General features: G+C 32.1%; 1 protein-coding gene across 1 annotated transcript; it reads right to left on the bottom strand.

Annotated features, from left to right (window-relative positions):
* Positions 1 to 202: 202 nt before the first annotated feature.
* LOC145597628 (lysine-specific demethylase JMJ31-like) lies at positions 203 to 8,268 on the bottom strand. The gene is made up of 15 exons (XM_081653839.1): positions 8,080 to 8,268; positions 7,900 to 7,977; positions 6,924 to 7,007; positions 6,675 to 6,839; positions 6,078 to 6,146; positions 5,857 to 5,983; positions 4,903 to 4,975; positions 4,169 to 4,285; positions 3,384 to 3,503; positions 3,250 to 3,268; positions 2,563 to 2,647; positions 2,084 to 2,478; positions 1,522 to 1,637; positions 1,330 to 1,423; positions 203 to 539 (listed from the first exon to the last, which is right to left on the bottom strand). The coding sequence occupies exons 1-15, from the start codon at positions 8,167 to 8,169 to the stop codon at positions 474 to 476; spliced, it is 1,698 nt and encodes a 565-aa protein (XP_081509965.1). The 5' UTR covers positions 8,170 to 8,268; the 3' UTR covers positions 203 to 473.
* Positions 8,269 to 14,333: the final 6,065 nt, after the last annotated feature.

Consider the following 14,333-nt stretch of genomic DNA (forward strand, 5'->3'; position numbering starts at 1 on the left):
CTGAACCCATGTCAACATAAGTGTGATCCTTTATATAAATAAGAAAACTTAGATGCAGCCATGGCGGACACCATATCTGAGGCCGACATATTCAGCGAGTTTAAGCAAAAATAACTCATCAGCTAAACAGTTCATCTACAAATTAAACTTAATTGCCTCATGATAACAAGCCGACATAGTACTTAAGCATTAAGTAAAAACATCAACAGAAACCTTAAGGACAACATTTTACTGTACTCAATGTCATAATAGATTTGAATTATACAGAAAAATCCACAAAGCATCTAACATCTACAAATAAGGAGTACACTACGAGTAGTATTCAAACTAGAACCATGAATATTCTACAATGTAATGAGTGACTCACATGTGAAATATGCTGCAGAAGACAAAGAAATTCACTGTTTAAGCACTCGAACTTTCTATTTATAACAGGCAAGACCAAGCTGTCCCAAAAAAGAATCAGTGCCACGTCAGACTGTGTAACTGGACCCACTGAGTGTTACTCCCATGTATAGCTGCAAAACATTCTTGAATGCCTACAAAAGTGTAACAAAATCACAAAATGTAACTTACATCTTAAAATAATACTTTAATATAACATAGTAAAAGATATCTTGCATTATTGATCGATCTAATAAATATATGATTCTGATTGTGAAACAGAAGCATGTCCAAGAATTTTATAATCATAAGAAGTAAAATCCAGCTTTCTTCTTGGGAGTCCTAAAGCGCAGACGGCTCTTAGACATAGAGATGAAAGCCACAGTTACAAGGTAACTAACTAGTATAGCATTAACTTAAGGCCAACCCAAAAGAGAAAACGATAAAAAGGATGAAAAATGGATTGTGATTCAAAAGGCTTGTAAAGTACTTTTTCCAGGATAAGAAGTTACATTTGATTATGTATTAGTGTACAAAACTGTATGATAACAAGGACATAAAAGCAACAGTAGGGTGAATTATATTCCCACTTCATCGGTGGAATGGTAGATAGAAAAGTTTGCATATAAAAGTTCTACTGTAAGGGTTTTCCTATCCCACAAATTAAAAAAAAAAATTAAAAAAATTAAAAAAAAAAATAATTTGTCTCGATAGCTTAACAGTACAGTAACTTCCTTAAACAGAGGTACAATGACCTTGTACCAATTTTGACTAATTAATTAAGCAAGCTTTTGCTAAAAATTACAAACATTAAAGTCGGTACTCACCTCAATTAAAATAGTTTTTCTTCTTACTATGTAATGCTCTATTTATCAGCCTTTTCCCTCAACAGATATCGATGCAAAATTCAAATTAGAAAAATACAAAGGTAAAATCATTTCTTACCTGGAGTGCAAATGACTCTTTTCCTTTCAAGATCACATCCATTACAGCAAATTGATCATCAAACACACTATAAAACCTCTGGTAGAATGAGCCCCTGTAATTAACAAGACAAATACCAAATTAGAGGTGTCAAACCTGCCATATTTGGAGGAAAAAAAAAAAAAAACAGTCATTTCTCAATTGATCACTTACCGGTCTTCTTCAGTCAGCTGCTGATCTAATTCATCAAATTTTCGCGTAAGAACTTCAGCCCCCACTGGCGAAAGCATGTGAAGTATCAATGCTTCTAAGGTTCGGGGAAAGCTGTTCTGAAAAAATAACAAAACAGACAAACATAATAATAAGATGCCACTTGGATAGCACAATTAACACCAATTAATAATGATTTGCATTGATGAAATGTCAGGTGATAAGTAGCTAACTGCACACAAAATTTAAATAAATAAACAGAGACAAGAAGCGTCAATATATTAGTTCGAGCGTTTAGTTATGAAAAAAAATTTATCAAAGTCCTTTTTAAGATGCCAGAACATATTAATCAATCAATCTTCCCAAAAGTGTTGTGAATTCCAGTGCAAAGCTTACTACGAGGTAGAGAAAAAATAGCTACATAAAATTCTTAATAATCTAGAAAATGACAAAAACAAACGATATTTTGCATAAGAGAAAGCACATAAGCAAAGGGACTGCAGCACGGAGCAGAAAAACTTTCAACTGGTTTCCCTGATTCAAGGCATTAAAAGCAAAAACTCACCGCCATTGCCATAAAAACTGTCAGAAGATCAATTGGTTCAAGATTCCAGAGAATACTGGCAATTGAATCATCTTCCAAACGACATAAGTTAGATATCAGCACGTTCTTGGAGTCCTTGTCTGGAATAACTCCTGAATCACTTCTTGAAGAGCATTGATCTTGAGTGGCAGCACTGGGGCAATAGGGCTTGGTAACCATTGTGTTCTTGCCATTCTTATCAGGAATCACCCTAGACTCAGTTGTAGTACATGGTTGACTGACAGCACTAACCCCATCATGGACGAGAGAAAGAAGTTCATGAAGTGTTTCAAGTGCTAGGGGGGCAAGATCATGAGGTTTGACGTTAAGATTAATCTTATTTTCATGCTTCTGGTGCACGACAATTCCTTGACTATCTGATGCAAGGACACGAGAATCTAATCAGTTACTCTAGACCAGATGCTCAATATATATCCACCAATGTGCAGCGAATATAAGACCTGCTTTTCCATTATCAGGTTCTTCACTTCTGCAGTCTCTCATTTTGCCAGAACCCGCATTATAAGTTTTCTGCAACATCTGATTCTGCCCTATTGAAAAGGAAAGAAGTATCATGAAAAAATAGTCACCCAAAAATGTTGAAGTATTTTAGACTGCGTCAGTAAAGTAAATTCTAATGATGATACACACTGGGACATGTGCCCACAAAAAAAAAATACTAGCATTTCTAAGGTCGCCATTTTTCTTGAAACATGTCTTGATAAATGATAATGCGGACATGCTGAGGAATATATGATATACAGAATACACAAGTTTAATAATAAATAAACAAATAAAAGACAATTATGCAAATGCCAATTTTCAAGGCACCAGACTACAAGGCAACGCATATGGGGATTCATTAAATATAAAGAAAAGAATTATCACAGTTAGAGTTGATGAAAAGGAAAGGTAAGCTGAGTAAAGAAGCAAACATCAGCAGTCCACAAGCATACTGATAGCGACACATATTTAGACAAACGATTCTAAACATCAAGACATGTGCCATCACTTCAAATAAGCAACAAGCCTGTGCACAATATTGACAGAACCACAGAAGAAATTCTCAGGCAATCAAGACACAATCACTTCAAATGAATAACAAACATGTACAATTCTACGACAAAATGAAATGACAAGCTACATACCATCTCTTTGTCAATTAATCTTCATTTTGAGAACACCCGTATCACCAACAGACACAACACGGAAAAAACGTAGCATAAGTCATAGTTTATATAATTTATCAAATTACATTATTGAGGTAAATGAAAAGGCACACCTTCTCAATATTCTACGCAAGTAATATACATCCATGTGTTCCAACATGTTCGACGTCATATTTGATCTCCACCAAAAGTTAACAGCTATGGTTAATTGATCACTATCAACTTGATGGAACCTGTCAAACAAGTGATATGAAGTAAAGGAATGGATTCTTGCAGTTCTAGATATTATGATAACAAAAACTCCTCTATATATTTGAAAAGAGTAAAGGACATAACCATATATATGGCTCTACAAAACAAAAAGTCCTCTATATAACTTTGCAATGAACTAGCCTGAAGGGAGGGGTAGTCTAGGCAATGCGGCAATACATATTTAGCTGTTAGAATAAAGTTTGAGCTAGCTTGAGTAACAAGAAGAGGGGAGTAAGTCTATTTCTGATTAACATTCTATACAAACTTTTGCATTACCCTTGCCCTAATAATATTTCTGATTTCCATTCTATACAACTTTTGTATTTCTTTAGACCTAGAAGACCAGAACGGTCGTCAGAGCACCTGTGTTTTAGATACGATGCTTAAAAACCATATTTCAGTTGAAAAACAAATTGCCAAGATAATCATCAATTAAGATCAAAAACCTCATCTGAGTCATAAGAATATCACTCTTACACAAAAACACAGAATTGAATCACAAGAATTATTCAATAGATTTGGAACTTGGATGCCCTGGTTCATGACTCCAGACCTATTACCAATTAAAAGCCCAGGTGCAATGGGCAGTCATAAGGACAATCATTGCTGACGTATGTGTAAAGATGACAGTTTTTAAAATACTTACCAGCCTTCAGGAATAAAGAGGCAATCTCCTGCTTGAAGAGTGACTTTCTGAGAGTACTCATGAGCACGTTCAAATCTTGGATAACGCGAAAAATCAGGAGAATCAAGAGTAACAGAGCTGTTGGAAAAAAAGTGAAGATGAATCAATCAAAGCCTTAATCCCATAAATGGGGTCAGCTACATGAACCAAATATAATTATTCCGTGTGGTCGTCCACAAAAATCTTCCTCCCCCATCCCTTACGATCCAATACCTCATCCTCATGCAAGTCCATATACTTCATATCCTTCTTAACTCCTTCCAACCAAGTCTAGCATAGGGTTCTAAACTTATGATAATTCCATTTTGCCCTCCAGAATATGACAAAAAGCACTGAATACTTAGCGCCAGTCAGGGTTTTCAAAAATGGGTATCTAGAGTTGGGAATGGAAAATAAGTGACCAAATTTATGTTTTCCATTTGTTTCATTTGATTGGAGATAATTGTTAGGCCTTATTACTTGCTCATTAATGACCATAGAAAAGATAGATAAATGGATATTTTAGTAATTTGCCGCTTTATTCTCAATTTATTCCCATTAGCCCACCACAACCCAAAGTTCCAAACAAAGGAACAGAAATTACCATACGAATTTCGAAATCCCAATCAACATCCAACCCCACTGCCAGTTTTTGATCCCCAAACTCCCATTAGAATTTTACTTACATTCCTTTAGTAACTGTATTTTCAGCATACCTATGATTAGAGGACTCTCCGTAAATTGGCATAGGATACAACAGCGGCCCAGCAGATGGTGGCCATAAAACAACTGCCAAAAGTAGAATAGTCAGAGGTGAATCAATACAAAGTGACAAGCAAAAATACATATGTTAGTTGCTTAAAGATTGGATGCTGCATGACAGAAGTTAAAAAGCAGCATCATTCAGCATCTGAGTTTAAACAAATATATTCCACCTTTCCTAAAAATAAACGAAGTATTTAAAAATATAAACCCTCACCCTCAAGGCTTAAAGGCTTTGATAAACACACAAAGAAGCACAACTAATATGAGAGTATAAGGATGATCATTCCAAACAAAGAAACCAATAAGCTTAAAATTCAGAAAAAATGTCCATGTGAAGAACAGTTTTGCTACCAAATCTTAGTCTTACAATATTTATAAAAGAAAAGTTAACTGCCGTTTATATGCACCACAATAATGCAGCATATATTAGAATGCCATTCACTTAATCTCACTCCAATATCCACAACTCTGAGTCAGGGATTAGATCTTTCCGAATTCAGAACACAAACATGGCCCTAATTTCTTCCTTTTCACAAAAATACCAATCAGAAGGACAAGAGAACTAGACCAAACCAGAATGTAATAACTGGAGTTCTATAAATATAATAATAATAATTAAAGCAATGCACTAGGGATGATCTGTCACGTTGTCAAATTTCATACAATGTACATGACAAAGGTCTATCAGTCAACCCAAAAAAAGGCCTATCATCACAATATCACTAACAAAGCAAGATATCAGTCAAATGCAGATATAAAAGTGTTTGCAGATAGACTAATCAAACACCATAATGCAGATACAAAAGTGTTTGCATATTTGCACAAACATAGCACTCTTCTGCACTAAACAACAATAATACAACATAAGTTGCAAGAAATTCAAAGAAAAAAAAAAAGTTAGGTACCTTGCTTGCACCCAGAAATTACACATAAAAGATTATGGTGTGGATCATAGTGGGTGCTTGATCTAGCATCTGCATTATTCATCCACAAATTGATAGAAGAAATTTTATTTGGTCCCAAGAAAGAAGGCTGGTAATAAGAAGCAAGCAGTAAGGCAGGGGCTACATTCAGAATCAGAACAGCTGCAAATCAAAACACATAAGTAAAGGGTTCATAAACATACTATTTTTATGTCTTCTTGTAAACTTTCTAATTGTACCCTTTCTTCATTCTCTCTGTTCAGGATTGGAACCTACAGCCACATTATATGTACAAGAATTATAAACAAGTAGATGCCAATACTTCAGTGCTTAGAACATAAAGAGGGGTAATAAAAAATTCTGCTTCAAACACAACTCAAGAGATAGTGTAGCGCAGATAGGAGCAACATAATGCAACCCTGCATTTCTAAGCAAATGTTCTGACTCTATGCCCTACCAGAAGTCTAGCATTATCTGATAAGGCATTAGGATTCAGCCTCCAGTGATAGTTGTATTATGCACATGTATAATTTTTTATTTAAAAAAAAAGGAACATAAATCACAAACGGATATTCCTTGTATTTACTTAACTCAAAAAAGGTAACCTGGTCCAAATTTTAGATTTCATTTTATCTCATCTGAGTTGTTTGTATCTTGCCTATTTGAATACTTACAGAACCATTATCATTGTAATAATTATCACCGTCATCATTATGTTATTAGCTAATGCTGCACATCACGTTCTACCATTAATACACTGTCCAGTGTCAACTAGGAGTCTCTGGACTATGAGCTTCAACCTGAGCTAAATAAATCTGATCACGAGCATTTGTTAATGAATTGCACAGCTCGGCATCCGATCCCACACTCTGAAGTATCTCAGACTCACTGCAGGCATCATGACTATCATCTTTGATTGGACCCCTCTTACAAAACTCAATGAATGAAGAAAACGGCAGTGGAACCTACACGTCAGAAAGGGTAATAACTTGAATAAATAGTCCAAAATCATAAGGTTAGAAATGGTAAATGGCAAAAGAACTGCATACCCTCTCATGGCTTCTAATATCACCATAGAAGACAGGTGCTGATCTTGATAACATAACCTCCACAACAGCTGATTGTACCCGCTCCTAATATTTATAATCAGTTAATCACATATGCTACACAACTTTCCATCCAATTTTGGATGAAAGAAATGAAAACGAAACTAAACAAGAATATAAATAACATGATGAAAGAGTAAAGATGCAAGAAAGAGGAACAAACTATGCTGATTGTACATATGTAACAATGACTCCTTTAGCATGTACATTCTTTGGTTAAATAGGGATGATAAGAACTCGTAGAGCTTAATGGAAATTAAGCTCAAGGCAATCTAGGCTTGAAGGCCTTGAACTCAAGCTTGTCGAAAACAAAATTTTCAGGCACGACAACTCTTGCTTGATTGGAGCTCGAGTAAAGAGCAAGTAAATCCTTTCTCAAGCTCTAATGTTTCATCATTCTTCAAGATCCTTGAAACAATTTAGTTAAATCAATATTGTATCTCAAACGTCATAACTCATCTTTTCATTCAACTAAATTCATATATACAAACATGAACTCGAGCACACGTCAATCTCATCCATTTACTTAACTTAATCCATACATTCAAACATGCACTCGAGCTTTTCAAGGAATAGCCACACATAAGAGTATATCCTATTTTAACACACTTGTATAATCTTCCGAGCTCGAATAGGCTCGTAAAGTCGTAAAGGTATCAAGTTATCGACTAGAGCCAAACTTTGATCGAGGATATCCTAAGTAGATTAGGCTCATTATCATCCCTAATATTTATGCATAACCAAATTCCAACTTGATTAAGCTAATTACCTTGTTAAAATAGTGAAAATAATTCCTCGATATATTATAAATTTGTTGCGCAAATCATTAAACTAAAAGCAAATAAACAGCCAGTACATTCAAATAATTCATAATTCAATGCAATAATAATGCAAAATGATGAAATTATAAAACGCAAACCTGCAAATAATCGAGACCGCCATTTTTAGGGTTCCAACTGTGGAAAGCTTTCCAATCCTTAACAAATCCTCTGAAAACCTTTTGTTTTTTTCAAAATCAAAATTGAAACAATATTCAAAATCAAATAAATTAAGAAATAGAATTAGAGAAATAGAAAAATCAGGAAATTGTGAAATTTACAACGGGAACATTTAGGGTTTCGATTTGAGACTCAAATTCTTCAGTGGAAATAGTTTCTTCGATTTCTTTAATTCGCAACGAATCCTCCATTTTTGTTCTTGACTTGAATTTTACTGATTTTGAGTTCAATTCTTCAGTAGTTCAATCGTTCTAAGAATGATGATGGAGCAAATGATAATGGGTCGTTTTGTTGGACTATGTTTTCGACGCTAACTATCGGGCCTGTTCAATAAATAAAGTGGCCCGATTCTAAATAAGACCGAAACCAACCTGATCTAATATTCTAATGATTACCCAACATTAATTTTTTAATCCGATAATTCGAGACTTATACAAGTATATTTTAGGGCATGTTCTTTTGAGCTGATGTGCTCGGCTCTGCTCTGCTCTACTCAAAAGCTCTAAAAAACATGGTCTATCGGTCTATACCTGATTCATAACCAACACAAGGAAACTTGGGATTCAATTTGGATTTGATTTAATACGAGTATTTAGTCATTCATAAATTTAAATATTGGTTACTCTATAAGTTTTCATTATACTTTACAAGTATTTATGCATTTTGTCAAAAAAAAAAAAAAAAACAAAAAAAATTATAGAACAATATGATTACCTTTACACACTAATATTTGATTTTAATCTTTTATAAATAGAAACTTTATCTACAAGCTTTACTTTCATGATAAGGGATGTAAGCTTGGTAAAGATACGCGTTAACCTTTTTTAGGTTGAAATCAACTCTATTTTCTCGATATGTTAAAGAGTCTTATTTAAACAACTAAAAGGTGAGCATGTGTTGTGCCTCGATAGGTCAAGAAATAGTTGTGTTATGTCGTGTCGAGCTCATGTCGATCTTTTAAATCAAAGTTCATGCACGGTCCACGCCCACATGTCGTGTCGTGTCATCAAACCTCCTTAATAATTTGTACTTCGTATATTATTGTTGAATTGCTCAAAATAAGCTGGTCAATATCAAACTGACTCGTTATGCTTGTGGTGCCAAATTTTGAAAAAAAATTGTTCATGCACGACCCATTAGTCCATTACCCACCAAGCCTTGTGTCGTATTGATCTTGTGACAAGCTCATGCCGAGTTGGATCTTTTTGTGTTCTGCTTAATTGGCCTTCATGCATGCTGGCTCGAAAAATGATGTCAAAAATGCCTTTTTGCATGGTAATCTGGATAAAGTGGTGTATATGAATTTTCCTCCACCCATGTCTATATCTGTAAGCATCTATAAACTATAAATATACTGCAATAATCAAAGTATCAACTACTCCTACAATTAAAAACTATGAGCAATTTGTTTAAATTTGGATTGGTCATTTGAGGCTTGAAGCCCCCAAGATTTGTTTAGTAGTAAAATTAAAATTAAAATTCAAAATACATGTACAACTTTATTAAATCAATACAAGTCAATAATGTTCTCGTAACATCAATAGGGAGATTAGGTTTATAAAATATCTTAGCACATTATGACATTAGTTATTATAACATGTTTCGAAATCTAATTTAGCTAGCTAGCAAGTTGGTTTCAATAGTTTTGCATCATTGGATAGACTAATTCTGAGCTATGTGCCTGGACCATGTCGAATTTCATATAGTCACGCAAGTATTGAGCACGAAGCAATACAAGTAGGTATATTAAGTATTCTCTAGTATTAGGCTAGATTTGGTAAATGAAGTGCCGCAATATTAAAGCATGCTGTAAATGATAAGAATATGAGACCAACAAGAGCTGAAATTGACCGTGGTGTACTATATGAAAACGAAACCTCAAGCAAATCAAATTAAATATCAGCTGACAAATAAGTTTATCCACACATTTAAGGCACAAGTGCTCTCATATAGTGTCATACTCGCTCTCATATGATAACGTACATGTAACTTTATCGTCTTTCCAAAATAAGTTTTTATATTCTTATTTTCATAAAAATAATTGATAGATGAATTGGTATTTTGGGTTTTATTTTTTTTAAACACTTTTAACAATTTACTGTAAATTTTGTAGTTTTGTCTATTCAGAAAAATTGACATCATAACAGGAATAAGTGCAAGATATTTGAACCTTTCAAAAAAATTAAAATGTGCAAGATATTTTAAAAAATTGAACTTGAAGCTTTACTATAAAAGGTTTAAATTAATATAATTTCCTTGAAAAATCGAGGCAATAGAAGATGCTCATGATACGAAGTATTACTTTCTTATGTTTTCAAAAAAAAAAAAAAAAAAAAAAAAGTATCACTTTATTATTACCAAAAAGTATTGGGGTTAAATCTATTTTTATTATCATCAATAGTCAATTGAGACTTTAACTGAAATACAATATCGTTTAGAACTTCTTTAAAAAATGAAAATTATTTAATTAAGCCTTAATTATTTTAATGAACTGAACAAAGATTGTTTTTACTTTAAGGCGAAGAGAACATGGATGGCCTAATGCAAAATGATATTCAAATACTATGGAGTAGGATTTACTTGGGAAATTATATTAGATAGTAGTAGTTGATTTCATGACCATGGTAACGTTGTGTGAATGAACATTAGTTGACTCCATCTTAGGCTGACCAAACTTTATTTTATTAAATTAAGGGACAAGACTTATTCACACCTAACCACATTTCATGTACTACGTATCACTTATTCACTTATCTTTCATTAAACGGAAAGTTATAATCTTGCATTCTTGCTTGTTTAGTTTAGATGTTTACCAATCAAAAAATAGCAACTCTATGAAACGAAACCGCAAATACGGAGTAATAAACTATACTAGGGAAGTTTTAAGTCTTCTAACTCATTTATTCTTCTTCATTGCATGGCTAATAAAATTGTATTTTATGGCAATTTAGGTTTTTATTTTCCCTTAAAAAAAAGGTTATTACTTTATTACACACATAATTATAAAAGCATCAAAAATTAATGTTATACACTTATACTTGATCATTATATTTTCTCTTGTGTTTGCATTCGATTTACTTGTATCATGATTTTAAACAAAATTAGTGTGTAGTCCGGGTGTTGCACCAGGTTTCTACTTTAATTATTTCTTGTAATTAAATGTATTTGCTATTTGTAATGTTTTTTTTATTTTAATTTTTAATTTTTTTTTAATTAGACCTTGTGATTATCAATTATATACATTTATTTTCATGTTTATAGCATAATTGATAATTGGCTTAGATGGTTAAATAACCATCTTTCTTATAAGAGGTTGGGTATTCGAATCCCCTTACCATCTTTCTTAGACATTCTTAGGCCCTGTTCTCTAATTAAAAATAATTAGCAAAAATAAGGTGAAGAGAACGCGACCTTAGTAACGCCTTTTAATATATATATTAGTACTAGGTTAAGTCCCGTGCCATGCACGGTAATTTATAAAACTTGATACTTATCATTAATTTAGCATTATTATTTAATTATAAAAAATTAAACCTAATTGCAGAATAAAATAAAAGTTTTGTAATTACAAAAAAATTTAAAAAAATTGATCACACCAAAGAAAACAGAGAGAATGCGAGTGAGGGATAGCTCAAGTGGTTAGAGATCATGGGATCGATTCTTACCCCCGCCCTTGTGGCTCTCTTAACAAAAAAAAAAAAGAATAATGTATACACAACTAATAAAAATAACTATGAATTACATCATAAAGTTATAGATAGAAAACAATTATTGCATAATATTGTATATAAAAAAAAATCTTTGTTTGATTGTGTACAAATGTCAAATGGAATATACTTATAAAAGAGGAAGTGAAATATTATTGAATAGTTTGTATTAAAAACTTCTCTAAGAAGTTTTGGCCAAAAAAAAAAAAAAAACAAAACAAAACTTTTGGAGGGAAAATTTTTAACCAGAAGATGACATGTGTCATTTCTGGTTTCGCCTTTAGTATAAAGTTATAGATAGATTGATAATTGGCTTAGATGGTTAAATAACCATCTTTCTTATAAGAGGTTGGGTATTCGAATCCCCTTACCATCTTTCTTAGACATTCTTAGGCCCTGTTCTCTAATTAAAAATAATTAGCAAAAATAAGGTGAAGAGAACGCGACCTTAGTAACGCCTTTTAATATATATATTAGTACTAGGTTAAGTCCCGTGCCATGCACGGTAATTTATAAAACTTGATACTTATCATTAATTTAGCATTATTATTTAATTATAAAAAATTAAACCTAATTGCAGAATAAAATAAAAGTTTTGTAATTACAAAAAAATTTAAAAAAATTGATCACACCAAAGAAAACAGAGAGAATGCGAGTGAGGGATAGCTCAAGTGGTTAGAGATCATGGGATCGATTCTTACCCCCGCCCTTGTGGCTCTCTTAACAAAAAAAAAAAGAATAATGTATACACAACTAATAAAAATAACTATGAATTACATCATAAAGTTATAGATAGAAAACAATTATTGCATAATATTGTATATAAAAAAAAATCTTTGTTTGATTGTGTACAAATGTCAAATGGAATATACTTATAAAAGAGGAAGTGAAATATTATTGAATAGTTTGTATTAAAAACTTCTCTAAGAAGTTTTGGCCAAAAAAAAAAAAAAAACAAAACAAAACTTTTGGAGGGAAAAAATGTCATTTCTGGTTTCGCCTTTAGTATAAAGTTATAGATTGATAATTGGCTTAGATGGTTAAATAACCATCTTTCTTATAAGAGGTTGGGTATTCGAATCCCCTTACCATCTTTCTTAGACATTCTTAGGCCCTGTTCTCTAATTAAAAATAATTAGCAAAAATAAGGTGAAGAGAACGTGACCTTAGTAACGCCTTTTAATATATATATTAGTACTAGGTTAAGTCCCGTGCCATGCACGGTAATTTATAAAACTTGATACTTATCATTAATTTAGCATTATTATTTAATTATAAAAAATTAAACCTAATTGCAGAATAAAATAAAAGTTTTGTAATTACAAAAAAATTTAAAAAAATTGATCACACCAAAGAAAACAGAGAGAATGCGAGTGAGGGATAGCTCAAGTGGTTAGAGATCATGGGATCGATTCTTACCCCCGCCCTTGTGGCTCTCTTAACAAAAAAAAAAAGAATAATGTATACACAACTAATAAAAATAACTATGAATTACATCATAAAGTTATAGATAGAAAACAATTATTGCATAATATTGTATATAAAAAAAAATCTTTGTTTGATTGTGTACAAATGTCAAATGGAATATACTTATAAAAGAGGAAGTGAAATATTATTGAATAGTTTGTATTAAAAACTTCTCTAAGAAGTTTTGGCCAAAAAAAAAAAAAAAAACAAAACAAAACTTTTGGAGGGAAAATTTTTAACCAGAAGATGACATGTGTCATTTCTGGTTTCGCCTTTAGTATAAAGTTATAGATAGATTAAGGACAATATTCATTTTTCTCTACAAATTAAGTCCATATCTACTCAGGTGATCATCATCACATCTTGAACTCGATCAATGTACAAGTACACCATGTATATGAAGAATAATATACTGTTAAGGAATTTAAAGTTGAATAAATTATCATTACAATTTCAATTTTAAAAATGCATATCTATAGATGAAACTTAATAGTTAGTTGATTCAATTGCATACATAAGCTTTATTTATAAAAATTCTATTTTTAGATGTGAATTGTGTTATACATTTACCGTTATACTTGCGTTTCCTTATTTCTTAAATTAGTCCAATTCTTGAGCTTCAAAAATGAAAATTATATGATAACTCATGAAAGCTACATGTCTACATGCCCTAAATGAAAATTACATGCCAACAAAACTTCAAAGCTAGATTCTTCTCCACTGAACACTTTTTACAATGTCTAACATACTATTTCCAGTTGTAATACGTAGTATACAATTTTAAAACCTTCTTCTATCACCATGCATATTAATTATCGATAATTTATTAATTTAATTATAGTGGATAGATTTATTTATTTATTTGTAAATCACCATGAGTTCGTGACACATATATGTTTTTTTTTTCTTTGTTTTTTTCATTTTCAATATTACGTAAAAGCCATCGAAGACCACAAGAGGGAATTGTGTAATAATAAGTCATCTTTTAAACATTCAATCTTGTTGGCTATCCATTTACTCCACCAAAATCCTTAATGATTCTAACATTAAAACAAACATCCATTATTTAAAAAGAATATAAATTTTATCCACTTTAATTAAATAAATAAATGCAAATAGACATAAAAACATACTAACGTAACACCTCCATTATTATTGCAGGCCAATTTCCCTCCAAAAGT

This window comes from Chenopodium album, chromosome 20 (assembly GCF_948465745.1).
Source record: "Chenopodium album chromosome 20, dcCheAlbu1.1, whole genome shotgun sequence".
Taxonomy (NCBI): domain Eukaryota; kingdom Viridiplantae; phylum Streptophyta; class Magnoliopsida; order Caryophyllales; family Amaranthaceae; genus Chenopodium; species Chenopodium album.